Genomic DNA, 25,957 nt, shown 5'->3' on the forward strand with positions numbered 1-25,957 from the left:
GATCTTCAAAACATGAACAGTGATATTCATGAATGCTACCTTTTAAATTCCATTTTAAATCTCGCATTCAAAACCACAGAGAGTCATATTGCCCTTTCCAGTCTACCCACAAAAACTCTTACAAACAGGGGCGCCTGGGTGGCTCAGTTGGTTAAGCGACTGCCTTTGGCTCGGGTCATGATCCTGGAGTCCCGGGATCGAGTCCCACATCGGGCTCCCTGCTCGGCAGGGAGTCTGCTTCTCCCTCTGACCCTCTTCCCTCTTGTGCTATCTCTCATTCTCTCTCTCTCAAATAAATAAATAAAATCTTTAAAAAAAAAACTCTTACAAACATATAGGAAGCAAGGGGTTAAAAAAATCATGATGTAAATCAAGCATAATTAATATCAGACTGTCTGGATAGTTTTTTCTTAGCTTGATTTTGAGACTCAAAAGAGCAGGAAAATTTTTCCCTGTTCTATAAAGCTGTACTAACCATTTGTCAAAAGATATAGGCATGGTGGTTATGTTTCACATGAAATAAATCAATGGATGGCAAAGATAAGAGAACAATTTCTATTACTAATGAATATGAAAACAACACTGTACCTTCTGAATTAGATTAATTCCTCCTGCAAATGCAGCTCCATTTTCTTCTGCTATTTTAATCTCTGATGCATTCTATAAAAATACAATAGTTTGAATATCAATCTTTAAACAAATTCAGTCTGATTTCAAGTATTTGGTAAGAAATAATATCACAGTTCAAAATAAAAATTATGGTTTTTACTTTTAACTGAAAATGCATCATTTCTCAATCAGATGCATCAGAGATACTGTATACTGAACAAGTTTACTTTGTAGTAGATTAAGGTGTTTCTTGAATAACACATGAGGAAATACACTGAAATGACATATTAGGAACCTAAGAAGTGGCTCAATCTAATTCTTCAATGCCTTCAATACATCATCTTCCAAAAGTAAAAGATTAAGATATATTTAGTTTTGCTAACTTAAATGGAGACACCAAACCAAAAAGGAAAAATTACTTAAGGAATGCTAGAATCAAAACTATATTGTACACCTGAAACTAATATAACACTGTATGTTAACTAACTAGAATTAAAAACTTAAAAAAAAAAATTTTAGCCAGTTGTCTAAAAATTCAAAAGAAAAATATACAGTAGGGGTGCCTGGGTGGCTCAGTCATTAAGTATCTGCCTTCGGCTCAGGTCATGGTCCCAGGGTCCTGGGATCAAGCCCCATATGAGGCTCCCTGCTCAGCAGGGAACCTGCTTCTCCCTCTCCCACTCCCCCTACTTGTGCTCTCTCTCTCTCTCTCTCTCTCGCTGTGTCTCTCTGTCAAATAAATAAATAAAATCTTTAAAAAGATATATATATATACATACAGTATTAGTTATTTTCTATGTTCCCTTTATGCCATTTGGTTTTACTGTGAAAATATATCACTCCCTTAAGTCACTCAAGTTTTGTAGCATTCCAACAGCTATATTCTCCACTTTTCTAGAAAAAAAAAAATCTCTTCCTTGAAAGTGAAGCAGATACAGAAAAATCAAAACACTCTACAAAACAAATTCATAAATACATTTCAAATGTTTATAATACAAAAAGACTGACAAAGAGCCATATGATTCTATTTGTTACAGCCTCGACTTTCCTGGTTTTCCAGACTACATATTTTTAAGTGTGGTTTCTGTGTCTTCACAGCACTAAGTGGGCCCATTGCTTTAAAACAATTTTACTGGGCACCTGGGTGGCAAAGTCAGTTAAGCATCTGTCTTCAACTCAGGTCATGATCTCAGGGTCCTGGGATCAAGCCCTACCCCACATCGGGCTCCCTCTCAGCAGGGAGCCTGCTTCTCCCTCTCCCTCTGCCTCCGCTCCCCCTGCTTGGGTGCTTGTGTGCTTGCATGTGCGCACATGCGCTCTTCCTCTCTCTCTCTCTCTGTCAAATAAATAAAAATCTTTAAAAAAAAATAATAATCTCATTGTTTTTGTTTGAAGAGAGTACTCTGAGTAGGAAGCAGGAGGTAGTAGGACAAATTCTGTTTCTCTTCAGTTTCTTGTGAGAAACATAATGTAGTAGATTAATAATGATGAAATTAATATTCTAGTTTAGCTCTTTCTCAAATGACATAACCTCAAATAAGTCATCTAACTGCCTCAAATGGGGAAAACAAGACTATGTGAATAGTCTACTCATTCAGTTAATCTAAGCACTGATTAATGTGATACGTGCAAAAAATTAAATGATATGAAAAGTTGACAAAGGTTACTCACCCCTGTAAATACAGCAACTTTATTGGTTTCTGAAACGAATGGGTATGGAAAACGAAGAACACTGGCAAATGGCTCCACTTTTTTCTAGATACACAACAATGGAAAAATAATAATGAAAAATTCATTCATCTTTTCTATATATCTCACATCTATAAAAAAACAAAACTGATGTTTTGTTTTCAATGTTTTAATTCTACCATATGTCCTCTAATTAATCTAGAACTATTCACTGATTACAATTTAAAGCATAAGAGACTATTTCTTTTCTAAGAAATCATAATGAAAATCTGCATCTCTCTCTCCACCTCCATACTGCCACAGCACTTGGCTTCTACCTCTACATCATTCATCACAATCTCTCATGTATTTAGTGATGTGTTTGCATATCCATATCTTCCGCAGCACCTAGTATAATGCTTTCTACATGATGGATATCAATAAATGTTTACTAACTTGGGGTGCCTGGGGGGCTCAGTCGTTAAGCGTCTGCCTTCGGCTCAGGTCATGATCCCAGGGTCCTGGGATCGAGCCCCGCATCAGGCTCCCCAATCAGCGGGAAGCCTGCTTCTCCCTCTCCCACTCCCCCTGCTTGTGTTCCCTCTCTCACTTTGTCTCTCTCTGTCAAATAAATAAATAAAATCTTTAAAAAATAATAATAATGTTTACTAACTTGAATTAAATTCAAAAGAACATGTAGTTTTTTAACACCACCAAGGAGGACATGAGCACAGCTATGCCTAACAGATGACAGAAAATTTCCAGCTAATCCGCTCTGTAGGTCACTATTAACACCAAATCTAAGCCAGAGTGCCAAGCCTGAAAGGCTCTTCTGAGTGGGTCTATTTTGAAACAACATGGACTGCCCACCAATTTCGAAGATTTTCGGGAAGTCAGTTGGAAAATCCAAAATATATAATGGCATGCATTAAGGCACCCAAATATGGATGGAGATGCTACAGGGCCTCAGAACTTTTTGGTTCAGTTTTCTAGCCAAGGACCTGTCTAGTCCTGTGGCTCATATCACTTAGACTTCACATGGAAAATCTAGGCCCATAGTTTTAGTACAGTTTTAAGCTCTAGAAGAAAGGGAAAAAAGGTTGTTCCCTAATTAAGACTGATTGAAAGGTTATATTTTTAGCAAAACTTTATTTTGAGTAGAGATAACCTCCTGAGGATTTCTTTTCAGACAAGAAAGAACAAACTCGGGGCGCCTTTAACTGGCTCAGTCGTTAAAGCGTCTGCCTTCAGCTCAGGTCAGGATCCCAGGGTCCTGGGATCGAGCCCCACATCCGGCTCCCTGCTGGGGGGGGGTAGGGATGCCTGCTTCTCCCTCTCCCACTCCCCCTGCTTGTGTTCCCTCTCTCACTATCTCTCTCTCTCTGTGTCAAATAAATAAATAAAATCTTTAAAAAATAATAATAATAAAGTACCAACATTGGTTAAAAAAAAAAGAAAAGAACAAACTCTTAAGCACACTTGACATCAGACATGCAACTCAATTTTACCGACTGGCATTCCTTTGCCATTAACATGTCACAACTAGTTTCAGTAAATATTTCAATGGCAAGTAATCACAATAGAAGCATCCCCTGGGGAAATACTGGCTTGTTGTATAAGCACTCTATCAAAAACAAAAAGTGTCTTAGGAAGACAATAGTACCCTTTCAATGTTAATAGTCTACAAGTGGCTTTCATTTATGAAATGAAGCTTGTGGTCCTACAACTCTTCATTATGAATCACAGTTGACCACTAAAGAGCTCGGGTGTTGGGGCACTACCCCCAGCACAGTGGAAAAGCTGCAGGTAACTTTTGACTCCCCCAAAACTTAACTACTAATAGCCTACTATTGACCAAAAGCTTTATCGATAACATAAACAGTCAACCAACACATATTTGGTATGTTGTCTGTATTAGATACTGTATTCTTATAACAAAGAAACTAGAGAAAAGAAAATATTAAGAAAATAAGAAAGAGAAAATACATTTATAGTAGTATACTGCCTTTATAAAAAAAAAACTCTGCATGTAAGTGGATCCTCACAGTTCAAAACTATGTTATTCAAGGGTCAACAAGGGTCAACAGTACATTAATGGCTGACTGAGAAAGTGAGAAAGTATCTTGGATACTATAACATTTTTAAAATAAAAGAACTAACAGTAAAATTGTGCTATAAAATAAAATTACAGCATGGCTGGTATAAACTGTTTCTAAGAAATAAGAACTACGAAATAAGATAGACCTTGATTCAAATCCTAACTTCACCTCTTATTCTGTGACCATGAACAAGTTACTTCAGTTTCTCTGTCTCAGCTTCCTCTTTTGAGGTTATTATAGGATTAAATGAGAAAATGCATGCAAAGCACTTAGCATTGTGGCTGGTACACAGAAAGTTTCCTGTAAATGTTGATTGTGATTATTAAACACTTAGCAAGTCCTTTACATGCACTGTCTCATTTAATCCTCTTAAAAACTGTGTAAACTAAGCATTTTATCTCCCTTTATAAAGAGGTGGGGAAAAAATAGATCTGAAAAGGTTAAACCAGAAACCCAAAGTCAAAAAGCAAGTAAGTGGTGACACCAGGATTCTGGCCTGTACTATAATGTGACTCCAGGGCCCATGCTCTTAAGCGCTACACTATATAACCTCCTCCTAAGTGTTCAACTATTGTTGTTGTGGAGGTTGTTAAATTGTATTCAAAAATTTGTACCTTCTAGTTTGACCAAAAAAAGACATCCTCAGAATAAAAATTAAAATACCATTTCCAAGAAAATTAGATTTCTTAAATGAGATTTAGAGTTGTAATGGACCTCAACTCTAATTCAGTATTTTTACTACTTTTAGAGTTTTATAAACAAAAGTCATCCAAGGAACTGCATAGAAACAAATAAAGCAGAAAAGTTTTGGTGGAAGCAAGAGTGAGGGGCTTGGCACCCCACTGATGCAAACTTAGTCTCAACGCAGGACTCCAAGGAACATACCTCTAATCCCAAACCCTCATTTACAGAAAAGGAATATGACACCCAAGCAGCTGAAGTCATTTTTCAAAGTTACAGTAATACCTCAATTAATTTTAACACTACTTTTGCTGAAATTTATACTAGTGATTTTCAGGTAACTAGGAGATGAATGTTCATTGACTCTGCAGAGTATGTTCAATGTATTTTTATATTTGGAAAATAAAAACAAAATTTTTCATCCCATAGTATAGAAAGAGCATAAGACTTCCCAAAAATTATTATAGGAAACAAGGAACTTTAAAAATTAAGAAACAGCAATTCATACAGCCCCTGTTCACAAATAAATTTATTTTAGTTGAGTCTACATACCTTTTTCCCCAATGCCATATCCAGTGTCAAATCAAGATAAACACCTTGCTTTGGATTAGTAAAGTCTAGAGTTTGAAATTTCTTAAGTAACTGAATAGCTTTCTCCACCTCATATATCCGTCTTGGGTATAAATGCTTTAAGTAGACATCATCCTCAGGTTCGCCTTCCCTAAAGGAGTATGACTTTATTTTTTCTATCTCATCTTTTTTCTCATCTGATGCTTTGTCTTTCACACCTTTTTTTGTTTTCTTTGCAGGCCTTAAAAAAAGACAAATTCAAGATCAGTTATCTCAGTACATATTCTAAGAAACTTTTTTTTTTAAACCAATGTAGGGGCACCTGGGTGGCTCAGTCAGTTAAGCATCTGCCTTCGGCTCAGGTCATGACCTCAGGATCCTGGGATCAGGCCCTACATCAGGCTCCCTGCTTAGCTGGGAGCCTGCTTCTCCCTCTCCTCCCTGCTCAAGCTCTCTCTGGCTATTTCTGTCGCTATTTCAGTCTGTCTCTCTCAAATAAATAAATAAAATCTTTAAAAAAATAAAAAATAAAAAGCCAATGTACATAAAACACAAAAAATAACAAAAGATAAAGTTCATTTTTATTTTTTAAGTTTATTTTAATTCAAAAGCATAGACTGCTTTACAATGTTTCTAGTTGAACAAATATTAAGTAAACTTTTGTACTGTTTGCAGCTAACCCAAAGTTGGATAAGGCATTGATGCTGCTCTCCAAAAATTTAGAGGAATAGAGGAGACAGACATGCAAACAGATTATTTCAATACAATGGGTAAGTACTTTGACACAGTGTTCTCGGAGCGGCAGGGAAGACATTTAATCCAGTCTAGGAAGCTAGGGAAGTGTTCTAGAGAAGATGACCCTAACATCAATTCTTGAAGAATAAGGAAGAGTTAGCCCAAGTATATACCCAAGAGAGATGAAAACATATGACTACATGAAAACAGGTACACAAATGTTCACTGAGCATTACTCCTAACAGTCAAAAAGTAAAAACCCAAATGTTCAATAACCCAGATGAATGGATACAAAATATGATATATCCACACAATAAAATATTAATCAGCAGTGAAAAGGAATGAAGTACTGATACAAGCTACAGTAAGTATAAACTTTAAAAACATTATGCAAATGAAAGAAGCCAGTCACAAAAGATGACATATTTTATGGTTCCATTTGTATGAAACATCAAGAATGGGCAAATCCATAGAAACTGAAAGTAGATTTAGTGATTGTCCAAGGCTGGGAGAGGAGGTTAGAAAAATGGGGCCTAAACTGCCAATAGGCATGAGGTTTTAGGGCAAGTTAACAAAAATGTTCTAAAAATAACACTGATGGTGGCAAAAGTGTGACTATACTAAAAACCACTGAACTGTACACTTTAAATGGGTAAATTGAATGGTATGTAAATTATATCTCAATAAAGCTATTACCTTAAAAAGTAGAGTTAGCCAGGCAAAGAAACAACATAATAAAAGTATTGAGTCATCAAACAGAATACAAGTACACAAGGAGAGCTATTATAAATTCTGATGAGAGCAGAGGGGGACAAAATTTTTCTCTAAGGGCCAGACAGCAAATATTTTATAGTCTCTTACCTCAGTATTTCAATTATGCCACTGTAATGTGAAAGCAGCCATAGACATTGAAAAATGAATGAGTGTACCCATGTTCCAATAAAACGTTATTTACAAACAAATGGCTTAAATTTCCTAATTTTCATGTGTCACAAAATACTGTTTCTTCTTTTTTTATCCAATCACTTAAAAATGTAAGAACTATGTTCATGAACCATACAAAAATAGATGGTAGAACAGATTTTTTGGCCCACTAGACATTGTTTGCTGTCTCCTGAACTACCGGGCAAAACAGAAGGCAAGAAACATCTGAAGATAGGGCTGGAGAATCTAGATCATAGAGGGCCTTCGCTAGAGGCAATGAGAAGCTACACAACAGGAGTGACAACTGTATTTCCAGTAGAATATTCCGGCTACAATATAAGAGACAGATTTGAAGGAAGTTGGATTGGAGACAATATAAAGACTACCCCTCCTTTTCTTCTCAAGGAGGTATGACAGCAGTGATGGTGATAGGCTGGAGAAGATGAGAGATTAGATATTTATAAAGTAAATACTGCAGAAAAATAAAGATGAAAAAAGAAGACTATTTTTATACAATACTTCTGTTTCTGGCTTGGGTGACCAGGCATAGCGTAGTATCATTAAGACCAGAAATAAAGGCAAAACAGGTTTCTTGTGAGATGAGTTCAGTTTGGGGCAATACAGAGTTTGAGTGTGGGGTTAGTTGCATCATCGACCCTAATTTTATCCCCTCTCTTCATTCAAGTCACTTTGCTGAGTGACTTTGCAGTTCCTCCCATTTAAAGGGGTAGAGCATATGTCCCAGCACTTGGATTGGTCATGTGACTAGTTTGGCCAATATAATAAAGCAAAAGTGATAGTTCTCTGCTCTAAGCCTAGGCCAATAAGAAGCTTCATATGTTTCCACTTGCATGCTTGTATTTCTGCCATTTCCATAAGAACATGCTTGTGCCACTCCAAAGGCAGGAGAATAAGAGACTGTGAAACAGAGTTGCCCCCACAAAGCCCCAGGCTAGATTGGACAATTCACAACTGATGTGCAGACTCACAGATGTGCAGCAAGCCCAGCCAAAGTCCCAAGAGACACCCATCCAAACCTAGCTTAGATCAGCTGACCCACAGATGTGTGGGCAATGATAAAGAATTCTTGAGTGGTTTGGTATATAACAAAAGCTAACAAGGTGTTTACAAAATATCTAGGAAAATATGTTCAACAGGTAAGTTAAGAGAACAGATAAGAGTTTGAACCTAAGAAGACAGAAAAAAAAAAAGAGCTAGAGATAATATATATTTTCTCAACACTATTTCAAATCACACCTATAATCTTTTGACCACAGAGTTTTAAATTAGTTAAGTAATATTTCTAGAAAAAGGTTTAAGTTCTGTTGTAAGCAGAATAATGGCTTTCCAACGATGTTATATCTACATGGCAAAAAAGGCTTTGCAGATGTGCTTGGGCTAAAGACTTTGAGATGGGGAGATTATCTGGATAATCCAGGGGCCAATCTAATCACACAAGTCCTTGAAAGCACAGAAACTTTCCTCTTTCCCCCCTACATTTGAAAGAGATGGGAAGAGACAGAAGAAATTCGAGCATGAAAGGGAATCTGCCATTCCGGCTTTGAAGATGGAGGAAAGGGGCCACAAGCCCAGGAATGTCGGTAGCCTCTCAAAAGTGGGAATGGAGAAGAAACAGATACTCCCCTAGAGCTTCTAGAGAGGAAGGAAGCCCTGCTGACACCCTGATTTTAGCCCAGTGAGATCCATGACAGACTTGACCTACAGAACTGCAAGATAACAAACTTCTGATGTTTTAAACCACAAAGTTTGTGGTAATTTGTTAACAGAAAACAAATACAGGTCCTATAAAATTTATGTGACAGAAACAGATGACAGTAAAATAAATTTTTAAAAAAGAAACTCAAAATCCAATCCAATGTATAATTCCATTCACACTCTTTAGCCCTCAATGAATCCTTATTACCACAACTAACAGCATCCTCCCAGCTAATAAGCAATTCACAGAATAGCAGATAATGACAATGCTCATTTTTAATGGGACACAGGTGTCCTTCTGGACTGATGACAACAAGTCTAAGCAGGTGTCCAAGTGTATGGATGCAACATGCCTCAATAGCTACTTTGGAAGTACTCCACAAAATTCCAAATCTTCCAAACTAGAGAAATCACATTTTAATTTTATATTTAGTAAAAGAATAGGGAGGCCAATAAAAGAAGGAGCCTAAAGAGAATGTTTTAGTAAAATACTCTCCATCTAAACAAAACAAATAAATGTCCTAGCTGTAACCTACAGACTTACTTTACATAAATGCTGATTTCACCACAAAATTTTTTATCATGGCCAAACCTGTCCATTTAAATTGCAATTAATATCAAATTCCCCAGGGACTGAAACATGATTTTTAAATTCATAAATATATTCAACACCCAATAGAAGTCTGATACATAGAGTGCATTGAGTATACAGCAATTTGTTTATTTATACTTTGGTCCTTGTTTCACAAAATATTTGAGGTGATTCAGTAAAAATATTTTTAAGTTACAAATGGAACACTGTTTTAAAGAAAAAAAAGCATAATATCATTATAACAGAGATCAAATAGGACTCTAAAAAAAACACTTTCTTCCAAAATTAAAAAAAAGCACAACTGAACAAAATCTGTCAATAATTAATTTAATAGACCCACTGTCAGTTTTCCATGACCCTCCAAAAAATGCCTATCTTTATTCATTAGAATCATATCCAGAAGACCTCTGTTGTTCATGCAATTCTGTAAGGCCCTATCAGGAGAGCTTAAATACTTTGATTCTTGGGGAATAAAAATAAATCATACTTAAAAAAGGTTTTTGCCAAGGTGAGGGAAAAATGCCTGGCAGTCTGAATCAAAGAAAATTTAGCTGCAGTTACCTGGGTACCTAAACCACATAGATTAAATGAGTAATAATAGATTATACTCAGTGACACCCGGGTGGCTCAGTTGTTAAGCATCTGCCTTCGACTAAGGTCAGGGTCCCAGGGTCCTGGGATCGAGCCCCGCATCGGGCTCCCTGCTCCGCGGGAAGCCTGCTTCTCCCTCTCCCCCTCCCCCTGCTTGTGTTCCCTCTCTCGCTGTGTCTCTGTCAAATAAATAAATGAAATCTTTAAAAAAAGAGAGAGATTATACTAAGGTAATAACTTTCCCCCTGCCTCATCTGTCCCTTAACTCCAAAAGCATGAAAGGAAAAATAACTCCATGGTCATACTCAAATAAAACAAACAAAAAAATTCAGTGCTATAATAAAGCTCACTTCAAGACCTTTAAAGATCTGTGACCCCAGAGATCCAAGTCCCTTCAAGGCTGAAAAACCCTTTACATTGAGGAATTAGGGGATGGAAGTTGGGGGGCATGGTGATACACAACTTCTGTCAAACTAAACAGAATTATTAATGGAATGCAAACATCTGGACATCTCATTTCTCAGTATAATCATGTAAATAAATTCACTAATATCTCTGACCCTGGCTTATTCATGAAACTAAATGCAGAAGTTCTGCTTATGGGGCGCCTGGGTGGCTCAGTTGGTTAAGCGACTGCCTTCGGCTCAGGTCATGATCCTGGAGTCCTGGGATCGAGTCCCGCATCGGGCTCCCTGCTCAGCGGGGGTGTCTGCTTCTCCCTCTGACCCTCCTCCCTCTCGTGCTCTCTATCTCTCATTCTCTCTCTCTCAAATAAATAAATAAAATCTTTAAAAAAAAAAAGAAGTTCTGCTTATGCTTATAATGTCAAAGTCAAAAGAATAAAACCCAGTCAATAATACAAATAAATGAAAATTAAAAAATAAAAACTGGAAAGAGTATTAACAACTAGAGAGTCGGATAAAATCACTTTTCTTGAATGCATCACAAAGCTGAGATCACAGGTCAACCAAGTAGCCTTAAATCCAAGAAGAATCAGCCCACATTCCCTTCTCCCACTCCACATGCATACTCAGGACACTCTCACCTATAGCAGAGTATAAGAGGAAGGGAAACAGGTAATAATGTTAGGGCTACTAGAAAGCCCCTGGGACATTCACACACAACGGGAATTCATACTCAATTTGTAGGCTATACTCAATTTGTAGGCTCTTTCCACAGACCTCCACCAGATGCTCCTGGGAAAGACTGGAGCAGGCCAGGAGCCCAGAAAGCCTCCCTAAAGAGTACAGGCACAGAGATTAGCCACTGCTGCTAGAAAGGCATGTAACCCTGAAACCATGTAGGGCACAGGTAATCACCCATGTGCATAGGGAAAAGAAAGAAGAAAAAACAGAAAAACTTCTACCCTTAGGGGTAGGTCAGGAAACAGTCCGGAGCACAGTATCCTCTACCAGTACAGTAAAGCTGGGGGTAAAGGCCTGGACACTCTGGCAAAGACCAGCAGTAGAGAAATACTATGGGGAGAAGGGATAGAAATACTGAGAAAACCCCATCCCGAAGGTCCAGCCACACTGGGCCCACTTAGGATAAAGTCTGATTTGGAAAACAGAGAATCCCTCCTGCACCCATCTCCAGACCAGCAAGCACTAATAAGCAACAGCAATCTACACTAGGGAAGGAGCAAGAGTATAAAGAGAGACCTCCCCCTCTGAGGCACAACTGCCTGCATTGGCAAGGCAGAAAACAGAGCATAAAATGGGAACACTGAGAAAAACCTTCCAAGCAACCCAGCCCCCATCCTACGCACAAGGTAAAGTACAGAAATTTGAAGCTGGTGGTAACCATAGCAACAACAAAAGCAAAACCTAGCTCGACTTCTGACTGGACTAATTCAACACTGTGACAACAGGCATGTGCATTCCCGGGCATAAATACTAGGTACTTTGGTTTCAACTGTTCTACACAAGATGTTTGGCAGTCAATAAAAAATTTTGAGATACATGAAGAAGAAAAAGAACCTATTATCAACAGAGAAACAGAACCAAAGTCGGAGATGAACAAAGTGGCCTTTTTTATCAGGGATCTGCCACCGGCAAACCATGAGTATATGCACAGACATGGACCAATGAAGGGATTCAAAATGACAAGAGAAAAAGAGAGAAGCAAGCACAAGCCTCTCCATCCTGTCTCAGATCCTGATAAATTTTTTTTTGCCGTACAAAAACGATTTTTTAGTGTATTATAAAGTCAGTACATTAAAAAATTAAAACCACAGGGGCACCTGGGTGGCACAGTGGGTTAAGCACCCAACTCTTGGTTTCAGCTCTGGCTGTGATCTCAGAATCATGAGAAAAGCACCACATCAGGCTCTGTGTTCATCAAGGAGTCTGCTTGGGATTCTCTCTCCCCTGTCCCTCTCTGTCCTCCCCGCTGCGTGCATGCATGCTTGGGCACTCTTGCTCTCAAATAAATAAATAAATAATCTTTAAAAAAATGACCACAACTTCTCATCAAGCTACTGAGTAACTCTCATTGTCAGACATGAAAAAAAATTAAAACTTGATACTATTTATGACCTATCAAATTGGCAAAGTTCAAAAATTTTAACTATACTATATATGGAAAAGTAGGCATTCTAATATAATATACTGGTAAGGCCATAAATTAGCAATATCTCCATGAAGGCAATTTAGTATTACCTATTATCTATCAAAATTATAAATGCACATATCTTTTGATTCAAAAATTTTATTTCTCAGAGTTTATACTACAAATACATTTATAATCTTTGACAAGATCTATGTACATGATTATTCATTTGTAATAGCAAAGGATTGAGAAGATAAATGTGTGCCATAGGGGGAAACAGGTAAGTGGTTAAATAAATTACTGTATATTCACACAATGAAATATTATATGCGTGTTCATTATGGCATTATTTACAATAGCCAAAACATGGAAACAACCTAAATGTCCATTGACAAATGAATGGATAAAGAAAATATGGTACATATACAAAATGAAATAGTATTCAGCCATAAAAAAAGAATGAAATCTTGCCATCTGAGACAACATGGATGGACTGTAAAGGTGTTATGCTAAGTGAAATAAGTCAGAGAATAACAAATGCCATATGATCTCACTTATACATGAAATATTAAAAAAAAAAAAAAAACCCTCACAGATGCAGGGAACAGATTGGTGGTTACCAGAGGCAGGTTACCAGAGGCAGGCAAGTGGTCAAAAGTACAAAATTCCAATTATAAAATAAATAATCATGGGGATGTAATGTACAGCATGGTGACTATTATTAATAATACTGTACTGTCTATCTGAAAGTTACTAAGAACGTGTAAGTCTTCAAAAATTCTCATCACAAGAAAAGAAATTGTAGCTTTGAATAGTGATAGATATTAACCAGACTGACCGTGGTGAGCATTTCCCAAAACATACAAATACTGAATCATTATGTTGTACAAATGACACTAATGTTATATTTCAGTTATATCTCAATAAAAGAAATAACTAGACAGCTCCATCTGAAACAATCTCCAAGATATATTGTTAAGTTAAAAGCAAGCAAGCAAGATGTAGAACAGGATATACAGTTAAATAAGAAACAACAATTCTGACACTAAATGTGTGGATTTCTTTCCCACACCAACCAATTATCTGTTACAAGCCAGGTATCCAACAATGGAAAACAGTTCTGATACTATCTACCTGGATAGGTCCCACAAGTTAAGGACTCAGTTCCATAAGACTGCCCCGACCTCAGATGCCAATCACAATTCAAGGCCTCTGGTATTTCTGGCCAACTGGCTATAAATCAAGGGATCCTGTGACCCCCTCCACAGATTTCATAATTTGCCAGAATAACTCACAGAACTCAGAGAAACACTAATTTAACATTTACCAGTTTATTATGTAATAGAAGATATGATAAAGGATACAGATGAATAGGTAGACAGGGCAAGGTCCACAAGAGTCTGGAGTACAAGAGTTTCTGTTCCCGTTGGGTCTGGGTGCACCACCCTTTGGGCAAATGTGTACGTTCACCAATCCAGAAACTTTTAGAACCTCATAATACAGGGATTTTTATGGAGGCGTGATCGATTATGAATTCAATCTCTAGCTTCTCTGGATGACAGGTGGGGCTGAAAGCTTCTAATCATGGCTTGGTCTTTCTGGTGACCAGCCTCCATCTAGGAGCCCACCAAGAGTTCCTTATTAGAACAAAAGATGAAAAAAAAATAGAACAAAAGATGCTCCTATCACCCAGAAAATTACAAGGGTTTTAGGAGCTTTGTATCAGGAACTGGGTCAAAGAACAAATATTAGAATAATAGATGCTCCTAGTGGAGGGAATTGCCTTACCAGATATCAACTTGTTATGAAGCTATGGTAATTAAGACACTTGGCTATTGGCATAAGTATAGAAAGACAAACTAATAAAGCAAAAAGGGCCCAGCAACAAACCCATACACATGTGGATATCGGAAATATGACAAATGTTATTACAAATCACTATGCGAATAGTTCAATTACGTGGTATTAAGGAAAGGGATTATCCATACGGAAAAGAGTATACTGAAATCCCTAGTTCACACCACACACACACTCAATCAAATCTAGGTGGACTAAGGATTTACATTTGAATGGCAAAACTAAAGACTTTTAGAATGCAGGAAAATATCTTTTTGACTGTTTGGGAGGGAATAATTTCACAAACAAAACCCAAAAGCACTAGCCAAAAGTGACTTATTAGTGTTAAGAACATTTGTTTATTAAAGAAAGTGAAAGACAAGCCAAAAACTGAAAGAACAGAATAGCAACCTATATAACAAAGGATTAATATCCAGGATTTAAATCACTCAGAAGGATTTAAAATCACTCAGAAGATTACAGGAGTTTTAGGAGCTCTGTATCAGGAACTGGAGTCAGAGACTAATATAAATATTTCTTATTATGTCACAAAGTCCTAGCTCCAACACTTACCACCCCTGTGAACCTAGGCAAGTTACATAATCTTTCAACACCATGCTTTTCAACTCAAAAAAGAACATGCTAATAACAGCTTCCACATAAAGTAGCTGCGGAACATAAATCAGCCATTGAATGTCAGTGTTCAATAAATGTTAAGTATTACTATAAGTCATATTTTCCTTTACAACTACAAAAGGTCAAAAAAGCAGAGATGATAAACTTTCACAACTGTATGTCCCTGTACATCTTTATGGGACAAAAGCATGTTTTTTAATTAAAATTTTAAATGAAAACAAACAAAATTAATAAAAAAAAATACTTACTTTGTAGCAGCAGCAAAATGTCTGCTGGGCACCTGAACATATACAGAACAAGGATAAAGAGGTGTCTGATAAGCCATCTTGGAAAGACTATGCTTTTGATGATGTATCAAGACTTGAAAGGAAAAAAACATGTAAAATATTAATATTAACCATTACATCCATAATTTTTACATTCTTAATCAATGTTTTTCAAAACAAAAATAGTCAATACTTTCGGAATCTCAACCATTCTTTAAAAAGTGTAATAGTAGGGGTGCCTGGGTGGCCCAGTCAGTTAAGTGTCCAACTCTTGTTTTCAGCTCAGGTTGTGATCTCAGGATCGCAGGATCAAGTTCAGTGTTGGGCTCCGTGCTCAGTGTGGAGTCTGCTTCGGACTCTCTCCCCCCTCCCTCTGCCCCTCCCACTTGTGCTCTTTCTCTCTCAAATAAATAAATAAATCTTAAAAACAAAAACACTAAGAGTAGAAACTGCAATTCCAGAAAGTAAAGCCAATCAAACATCTAACTGAACAATTCTGTCTTCATTTACTTTTTTGTTTTAGATTTTATTTTTAAGTAATCCCTGCACCCAACATGGGGCTCGAACTTACAACCGTGAGATCGAAAGTCACATGCTCTTACCAACTGAGCATGTCAGGCACCCCTGTCTTCACTTATTTTTAACTTAATCCAGTTCAGGCTCAACAGAGTATGTTAGCTCTACTATTATGTAATATGTATATGTACCCTGAATTTCTTTTTAATTTAAATTTTAGAGGTGCCTGGGTGGCTCAGTCATTAAACGTCTGCCTTCGGCTCAGGTCATGATCCCAGGGTCCTGGGATCAAGCCCCACATCAGGCTCCCGGCTCAGCAGGGAGCCTGCTTCTCCCTCTGACCTCTCCCCTCTCATGCTGTTTCTCTCTCTCTCTCACTCTCTAATAAATAAAATCTTAAAAAAAAAAAAAGGATTTACATTTGAATGGCAAAACTAAAGACTTTTAGAATGCAGGAAAATATCTTTTTGACTGTTTGGGAGGGAATAATTTCACAAACAAAACCCAAAAGCACTAGCCAAAAAGTGACTTATTAGTGTTAAGAACATTTGTTTATTAAAGAAAGTGAAAAGCAAGCCAAAAACTGGAAGAACAGAATAGCAACCTATATAACAAAGGATTAATATCCAGAATATGTAAGATCAACCCAATTAAAAAGTAAATGAAAGAGGGGCGCCTGGGTGGCTCAGTCGTTAAGCGTCTGTCTTTGGCTCAGGTCATGATCCCAGGGTTCTGGGATCAAGCCCTGCATCAGCCTGCTTATCCCTCTCCCACTCCCCCCTGCTTGTGTTCCCTCTCTTGCCGTGTCTCTGTCAAATAAATGAATAAAATCTTTAAAAAAAATAAAAAACAAAAATAAAAAATAAACGAAAGAGATGAACAAGTTTCTAATTTAAGAGGAAACATAAATGATACATGAATGTAGGGGAAAACGCACAATCTCATTAGTAATCAGGTAAATATTAATGTAAACCACAATAAAATATCATTCCACCTTGCTATTTAAAGAGTGGTCAGTTGGCCTGTAAATTAAAATTACATCAGCATGTAAATCAACCACATTACTAAGTATATTATTTACTGCAGCTGACAATATTTTTTTTCACAAGACTTCTTCAGTAAAGCAAGCAGCGCTTTCATTAAATTGTGGACAGGTAACAGTTTCTACATGTGATCATTTAAGCAGCAATGTTTTACATACATCAGATTGGCAACTTTTTTTAAAAAGTCTGAGATTGCTGAAAATGTTAAGTAAGGGTAAATTTTACACATAGTAGATAAGAATATGAATTGGAATACCACTTTGGAAAACAATATGGCATAATTCAATGAGGTGGGCATACACATATCAATGATGCAGTTATTCCACTTCTGGGAATATGCCCCAGAGGAACTCCTGCACATGTGTACTAAGAGACATGCACAAAAATAACAACATCATAACATCAGGAGACCTCTGGAGAAAATGGCAAAGTAAGAGGACCATAAGCTCACCTCATTCCAGGGACACAACTAGGTAACAGCCAATTCAGTATAAATAACCCAGAAAATGACCCAAAGGCTGGCAGAACAGACTCCACACAACTAAATGTAGAGAAGAGGCCACTTTGAAGAAGGTAGGAAGGACAGAGATGTGGCTGGGAGCTAAATGGACCTGCAGGACTGTCCACAGGAGGGAGGAACACCATGGGCACAGAGAGGAGAGAGAAACAGACCCTCACACCAGGGAGCCCACACAGGGAAGACCAATCCTCATAACATCTGGCTTTGAAAACCAGAGGAGCTGAATTTCAGGAGTTCTTAACAATCAGCAAGGCTTAACATCTGGAAGTTTAAAAATCAGCAAGCTTGTGGGAGAGACAAGAGGGAGAGACAGGAGGGAGCCAGGAGGGCAAGAGAAACTGAGTCCCCGCCCTTAAAGAGACAGCAAAACAAACAGCCCCCATGCAGATACAGCACAAAAGCAGCAATTTGAAAAATGCCTAGGGTGTACAAGAGGGAGATTTGTTTATACAAATCTCAGAGCATGTGCTGGAGAGGCAGGGATCTTTGGGAGACCTCTCCAGGAACAAAATTACTACCAGGTACCATTCTCATGACTCACCCCCAGCATAAACACACTACCTTTGGCAACCAGTGCAGCACCAACACTTGCTACTAACTTGCTAACAGTGCACTCTCCCTGACCCTACCGCCACCCCCACCCCTACCCCCCCCACCCCCGTTTTCCAGCTGACATGCCCCCTCCAGCCAGGCCTCTGATCCAAGTCTCCTCTCACAAGAGACCCACGTAAACCTTGCTAACACCATGCATCCCAACCCAGAGTACTTCTGCAGATCTGCCCCCTCCAACACAATCTGCCTCAGTCCCCCGGGCTGGAGGTCCAGTCCTGTCAGCTTGAACCTTGTTGGCACCAAGCAACCTGCCCCCACATTCACCTGCAGTTAGGTGCTACTGCATCCCTGGCAAATGCCTGGTCTGACTCAACTTAAGCCCAACGTGTCCCCAGACCAGTCCACTAATAACACAGGGACCAAACCCTGCCCACAACAGGCAAAGAGAGCCACTGCAGATGACTGGACTGAAGGCAAACATGGCTCAGCCACAACAGCAGGGCACATGCAACTCTCACAGGAGACACACCTGAAGTGCCAGATTCCAATGAACAGGGGACAATGCTCAGTTGGTTAAGCGGCTGCCTTCAGCTCAGGTCATGATCCTGGGGTCCTGGGATCAAGTTCCGCATTGGGCTCCCTGCCCAGCAGGGAGTCTGCTTCTCCCTCTGCCCCTCACCCTGCCTGTGCTCACTCTGTTTCTCTCTCTCTCTCTGACAAATAAATAAATAAAATCTTTAAAAATAATTAATTAATTAATTAAAAAGAAAGACACATGCAGATTGAAAGTGAAGGGATGGAAAAGCATTTATCATGCAAATGAAAGTGAAAAGAAAGCCATGGTAGCAATACTTATAATGGACAAAATTGACTTTAAAATAAAGACTGTAACAAGAAAAAAAGAAGGACACTATATAATCATAAAGGGAAAAACAAAACAAGAAGATAAAACAATTGTAAATATTTATGCACCCAACATGGGAGCACCTAATATATAAAGCAGCTAATAAACATAAAGGGAATAATCAACAGTAACACAGTAATAGTAGGAGACTTTAACACCCCACTTATATCAATGGATAGACCATCCAAACAGAAAATCAACAAAGAAACAGTAGCTTTGAATGACACACTGGACAAGATATATCTAACAGATATATTCAGAACAGAACAGAATAATATACATTCTTCCCAAGCGCACATGGAACATTCTACAGAACAGATCATATATTAAGTCACAAAACAAGTCTTAACAAATTCAAGAACATCGAAGTCATTCCATGCATCTTTTCTGACCACAGCACTATGAAACTAGAAATCAACCACAAGAAAAAATCTGGAAAAAACACAAATACATGAAGGTTAAATAACATGCTACTAAACAATGAATGGGTCGCCAAGAAATCAAACAGGAAATCAAAAAATACATGCAAATGAAAATGAAAACACAGTGGTCAAAATGGAGGCAGCAAAAGCTGTTCTAAGACTAAAGTTCATAGCAATACAGGTCTATCCCAAGAAGCAAGAAAAATCTCAAATAAACAACCTAACCACACACCTAAAGGAGCTAGAAAAAGAACAAACGAAACCCCAAACCAGTAGAAGGAAGGAAATAATAAAAACTAGAGCAGAAATAAATGAAACTAAAAACAAACAAACAAACAATAGAACAAAGAACTGGTTCTTTGAAAAGACCAATGAAATTGATAAACCTTAAGCCAGACTCATCAAAAGAGAGACAGAGAGAGAGAGACTCAAATAAACAAAATCAGAAATGAAGAGAAATAACAACTGACACCATAGAAATAGAAAGCATTATAAGAGAATATTATGAAAAACTATATGCCAACAAACTGGACAGGCTGGAAGAAATGGGTAAATTCCTAGAAACATATAATCTACCAAGACTGCAGAAAGAAACAGAAAATGAACAGATCAATTACCAGCAATGAAAGTGAATCAGTAATCAAAAGTCCAAACAACAAACAAAAGTCCAGTTCCAGATGGCTTCACAAATTCTACCAAACATTTAAAGAAGAATTACCTATTCTTCTCAAACTATTCCAAAAAATATAAAAGGAAGGAAAGCTTCCAAATTCATTTTATGAGGCCAGCATTACCCTGATGCTGAAACAAGAAAAAGACACTACAAAGAAAGAGAACTAAAGGTCAGTATCTCTAAACATAGACTCAAAAATCCTCCATAAAATATTAGTAAACTGAATTCAATAATACATTAAAAAACTCATTTACCACACTCAAGTGGGGTTTATTCCTGTGATGCAAGGGTGGTTCAATATTCTCAAATTAATCAATGTGATACATCACATCAATAAGAAAGAATAAAAAACAGAGTATCATTTCAATAAATGCAGAAAAAGGATTTGACAAAGTATAACATCCCTTCAAGATAAAAACCCTCAACAAAGTAGGCTTAGAAGAAACATACCTCAACATAATAAATGCCATATATGAAAAACCCAAAGCTAACATGATCCTCAATGAGGAAAAACAGAGCTTTTCCCCTAAGATCAGGAACAAGACAAGGATGTCCATTCTCATGACCTTTATTCAACATAGTAGTAGAAGTCCTGGCCATAGAAATCAGACAACAATAAGAAATAAAAGGATCCAAATCAGTAAGGAAGAAGTCATACTTTCATTATTTGCAGATAACATGGTACTATATAAAGAAAACAGGAGGGTGCCTGGGTGGCTCAGTTGGTTAAGCGACTGCCTTCGGCTCGGGTCATGATCCTGGAGTCCCGGGATCGAGTCCCACATCGGGCTCCCTGCTCGGCAGGGAGTCTGCTTCTCCCTCTGACCCTCTTCCCTCTCGTGCTCTCTATCTCTCATTCTCTCTCTCTAAAATAAATAAATAAAATCTTAAAAAAAATAAAATAAAATAAAGAAAACAGGAAAGGCTCCACTAAAAACCTACAATAACTGATAAATGAATTCAGTAAGGTTGCAGGACACAAAATCAATATACAGAAATCCACTGCATTTCTTTACATTAATAAGGACATAGCAGAAAAGAGAAATTAAGAAAGCAATCCCATTTACAACTGCACCAAAAATAACAAAATACAAAGGAATAAACTTAACCTAGGAGGTGAAAGACATGTACTCTGAAAACTATAAAACACTGAAGAAAGAAACTGAAGATGAGACCAAGAAAGAAAGATGTTCCATGCTTATGGGTTGGGAGAACAAATATTGTTAAAATGTCCATACTACCCAAAGCAATCTACAGATTCAATGAAATCCCTATCGAAATATCAACAGCATTTTTCACATCACTAGAACAAATAAGACTAAAATTTGTATGGAACCACAAAAGACCCTGAACAGCCAAAGCAATCTTGAAAAAGAAAAACAAAACTAGAGGTATCACAATCCCAGATTTCAAGATATACTACAAATCCGCAGTAATCAAAACAGTATGGTCCTAGCACAAAAAAACTGACACATAGATCAATGGAACAGAATAGAAAGCCCAGAAATAAACCCATAATTACATGGTCAGTTAGTCTTTGAAAAAGGAGGTAAGAATATGCAATGGGGGGCACCTGGGTGGCTCAGTCGGTTAAGCGTCTGCCTTCGGCTCAGGTCATGATCCCAGGGTCCTGGGATCGAGCCCCATATGGGGCTCCCAGCTTGGTGGGGAACCTGCTTCTCCCTCTCTCTCTGCCCCTCCCTCCTGCTTGTGCACTCTCTCTCTCTCTAGCTCTACACTCTCTCTCAAATAAAACCTTAAAAAAAAAGAATATGCAATGGAAAAAAGACAATCTCTTCAACAAATGGTGCTGGAAAACTGGACAGCTACATGCAAAAGAATGAAACTGGACCACTATCTTATACCATACACAAAAATAAATTCAAAATGGATTAAAAACCTAAACGCAAGGGGTGTCTGAGTGGCTCAGTTGGTTTAACGTTCAACTCTTGGTTTCAGCTCAGATCATGATCTCATGGTCGTGGGATCGAGCCCTGCATCAGGCTCCATGCTCAGAGCGGGGTCAGCTTGAGTTTCTTTCTTTCCTCTCCCTCTCTCACTGCCTCTTTCCCTGCTTACACTCTCTATCTAAAATAAATAAATAAATCTTAAAACAAAACAAAAAAAAACACTAAATGTGAGACTGGAAACCATAAAAATCTTAGCAGAGAGAATAGGCAGTAGATTCTCTGACATCAGCTGTAGCAGCATTTTTCTAGATATATCTCCTGAGGCAAGAGAAACAAAAGCAAAAACAAACTATTGAGACTATATCAAAATAAAAAGCTTCTGCACAGCAAAAGAAACAACAAAACTAAAAGATGACCTACTGAATGGGAGAAGATATTTTCAAATGACATAACCAATAAAGGGTTAGTATCCAAAATAAATAAAGAACTTAAACAACTCTACAACAATAATAATTCAATTAAAAATGGGTAGGGGCGCCTGGGTGGCTCAGTCGTTAAGCGTCTGCCTTCGGCTCAGGTCATGATCCCAGGGTCCTGGGATCGAGCCCCACATCGAGCCCCACATCGGGCTCCCTGCTCCACAGGAAGCCTGCTTCTCCCTCTCCCTCTCCCACCCGCCCTGCTTGTGTTCCCTCTCTCACTGTGTCTCTCTCTGTCAAATAAATAAATAAAATCTTTAAAAAAAAATGGGTAGAAGAACAGACATTTTTCCAAAAAAGACATAAAACAGACACATGAAAAGGTGCTCAACATCACTCATTATCAGGGAAATGCAAATCAAAACTTTAAGGAGATAGCACCTCACACCTATCAGAATAGCTAAAATCAACAACACAAGAAAGAAGTGTTGGCAACAATACAAAGACAAAGGAAACCTAGAGCACTACTGGTGAATGTAAACTGGTGTAGCCACTGTGAAGACCATGCAGAGGTTCTTCAAAAAATTAAAAATAGAAAAAAAATTAAAATTAGAATTACCATATGATCCACTAATTCCACTACTGGGTATTTACCCAAAGAATATGAAAACACTAATTCAAAAAGATATATGCACCCCTATGTTTACTGCTGCATTATTTACAAGAGCCAAATTTTGGAAATAGCCCAAGTATCCATCAATCAATCAATGGATAAAAAAGATGTGGGATCTCTGTGTGTGTGTGTGTGTGTGTGTGTGTGTGTGTGTGTGTGTGTGTATACATACAATGAAATCTTACTCAGCCATAAAAAAGAATGAAATCTTGACATTTGCAACAACATGGATACATCTAAAAATTATAACAGCAAGTGAAACAAGTCAGATAAAGACAAATACCATATGATTTCACCTGTATGTGGAACTTAAGAAACAAAACAAATGAACAAAGAAAAAAAGAGACAAACCAAAAAAAGAAAAAACAAAACAAAACAGACTCTTAACTATAGAGAACAAACAGATGGTTACCAGAGGGGAGGTGGGTGGGGGCATGGATGAAATAGGTGAAGGGGATTAAGAGTACACTTATCATGATGAGCACTGAGCAATATTTAGAATTGCTAGATCACTATATTGTACACCTGAAACATTAATATAACCCTGTATGTCAACTCTACTGGAATTAAAATAAATCATCATCATCATAACATCTCTGTAATGGCAAAACTGCAGAAAAGAACCCAAACATTTATCTACAGTAGAATGGATAAATTGTGGTATATTCCTATAATGGAAAGCTAGAGAAGTGTAAAAATGACTAAACTATATGTTATATGCATGAATTTCACAAACATAATTTTGAGCAAAAAAAGTAAGTAGCAGAAGAATTCATTTGGTATTATTTTAAGTTCAAAAACATGCATAACTAATCAATACTGTATGGATATATATATTATTTGTATGTATGTATGTGCATTAGAACTATACATAAAAACAAGGGAGGGATAAAATAGAAATTCAGGGAAACTTTACTACTGGGGAAGAAGCAGATGAAAGAAAAAGGCACTTGGGCATTTGAAGAATTGATAATGTTCTATTTCTTTAACATTAATAGTGAGTATTCAGAATTTTACATTTTTCTTTATATATGTTATATTCTTTTACATGCAGAAATACAAGGAAAATGTCCTTATTTAAGAATCACAAAAGAAAACACAAAAATAAAGTCTTCAGGACACCTGGGCGGCTCAGTCGGTTAAGTATCTGCCTTCGGCTCAGGTCCTGATCCCGGGGTCCTGGGATCGAGTCCCACATCGGGCTCCCCACTCAGCGGGAAGCCTGCTTCTCCCTCTCCCACTCCCCCTGCTTGTGTTCCTGCTCTCGCTCGCTCTCTCTCTGTCAAATAAATAAATAAATAAAATCTTTAAAAAAAAGAGGGGGGACACCCAGGTGGCTCAGTCGGTTAAGTATCTGCCTTCGGCTCAGGTCATGATCCCAGGGTCCTGGGATCTAGTCCCGCATCGGGCTCCTTGCTTACTGGGGAGCCTGCTTCTCCCTCTGCCTGCCGCTCCTCTGCTTGTGCACGTGCTTGCTCTTTCTCTCTGACAAATAAATAAATAAAATCTTCAAAAATAAGTCTTCCTCCCACTAGCCCCGCGCATTCCCCCACCCCATGTTAGCAATTTCTTGTGCATCCTTGCAGACATATTATTTCCCTCCTCAATAAAATGGTAGTACACTCTACTCACTATTCTATACACTTTGCTTTCTCACTTAAAGGTAGTTAAGAGTCTATTTTCACACACACATATACACCACACACACACACGCATATGTAGATATAAATACACACATTTATGTGAGGTGCGTATACATAATTTCATGTGGGCCTTTCATAAAAGTATATGTATATATTAAAGTGATAATGTCTGGGGTGCCTGGGTGGCTCAGTCAGTTAAGCACCTGCCTTCAGCTCAGGTCATGATCCCAGGGTCCTGGGATCGAGTCCCGCATCGGGCTCCCCGCTCAGTGGGGAGCCTGCTTCTCCCTCTCCCTCTGCAGCTCCCCCTGCTTGTGTTCTCGCTCACTCTCTCTATCAAATGAATAAATAAAATCTTTAAAAAAAAAGTGATAACTTCCTATCAGTTCATAAAGCCTTTATCTCCTTACAGCTGCAAAGTACTCCACTGTGTGGTTATATAATTTACTTAATCAATGACCAACCATTAGGTCATTTATAATATTTTGCTATTATAAACAGTGCTGTGTTAAATAACCTGGTGTAAACATCATTTTGTACACATACAAATATACTTACAGAAGAAATTTCAAGTAAATTTGCTGAGTGAAAGGATATGAACATTTGTAATTTTGATAAATACTGCTCTCCATAATGACAGTGCCATATACAGTTCTACCAGCAATGAAAAGGTTGCTTATTTCCACACATTTATCTTTTTTAAAGATTTATTTATTTATTTATTTATTTGAGAGAGACAGAGACAGAGACAGAGAGAGTACAAGCAGGGGGAGAGGCAGAGGGAGAGGGAGAAGCAGACTCCCCGCTGAGCTGGGAGCCTGACATGGGGCTAGATCCCAGGACCTGGAGATCATAACCCGAGCCGAAGGCAGACGCCCAACCATCTGAGCCACCTAGGCACCCCAATTTCCACACATTTATGCCAACATAGTATGTTACCAAACATTTTGGTCTTTGTCAATCTAGTAAATGAAAGATGGTATGGAGAATTGTCTTAATTTGCATTTTTCTTAAACATTTGAGTAAGTTTCCATATTTTTGGCCTTCTAAATTGTCTTTTCTATTGAATGGACTTCAGCTCAATTTTTTAAATTAGCACTCTACAACTAGATTTTCATATGACTTAAAATCTAATCTTAAAATCCATTCATTATATAAAACCACGCAACAACCAGTAATATCGGAATTATAATACTTACCTACACATCA

The 25,957-nt window shown here is 37.9% G+C and overlaps 1 protein-coding gene across 3 annotated transcripts in view; it reads right to left on the reverse strand.

The window, feature by feature from the left end:
* MRPL1 (mitochondrial ribosomal protein L1) overlaps positions 1-25,957 on the reverse strand; it is a 143,220-nt gene that overhangs the window by 66,425 nt on the left and 50,838 nt on the right. For all 3 annotated transcript variants that reach the window (XM_028100753.2, XM_028100752.2, XM_028100751.2), the window contains 4 exons: positions 15,456-15,567; positions 5,610-5,868; positions 2,281-2,364; positions 589-660 (listed from right to left, as the gene is read on the reverse strand). In XM_028100753.2, coding sequence (XP_027956554.1) covers positions 589-660; positions 2,281-2,364; positions 5,610-5,868; positions 15,456-15,532 — 492 coding nt within the window. In that variant the 5' untranslated portion in view covers positions 15,533-15,567. The remainder of the gene's footprint in view (positions 1-588; positions 661-2,280; positions 2,365-5,609; positions 5,869-15,455; positions 15,568-25,957) is intronic.

Source organism: Eumetopias jubatus, unplaced genomic scaffold, assembly GCF_037043125.1.
Source record: "Eumetopias jubatus isolate StellerSeaLion01/CBP00866 unplaced genomic scaffold, mEumJub1_p1.0 scaffold_2, whole genome shotgun sequence".
NCBI classification, from domain to species: domain Eukaryota; kingdom Metazoa; phylum Chordata; class Mammalia; order Carnivora; family Otariidae; genus Eumetopias; species Eumetopias jubatus.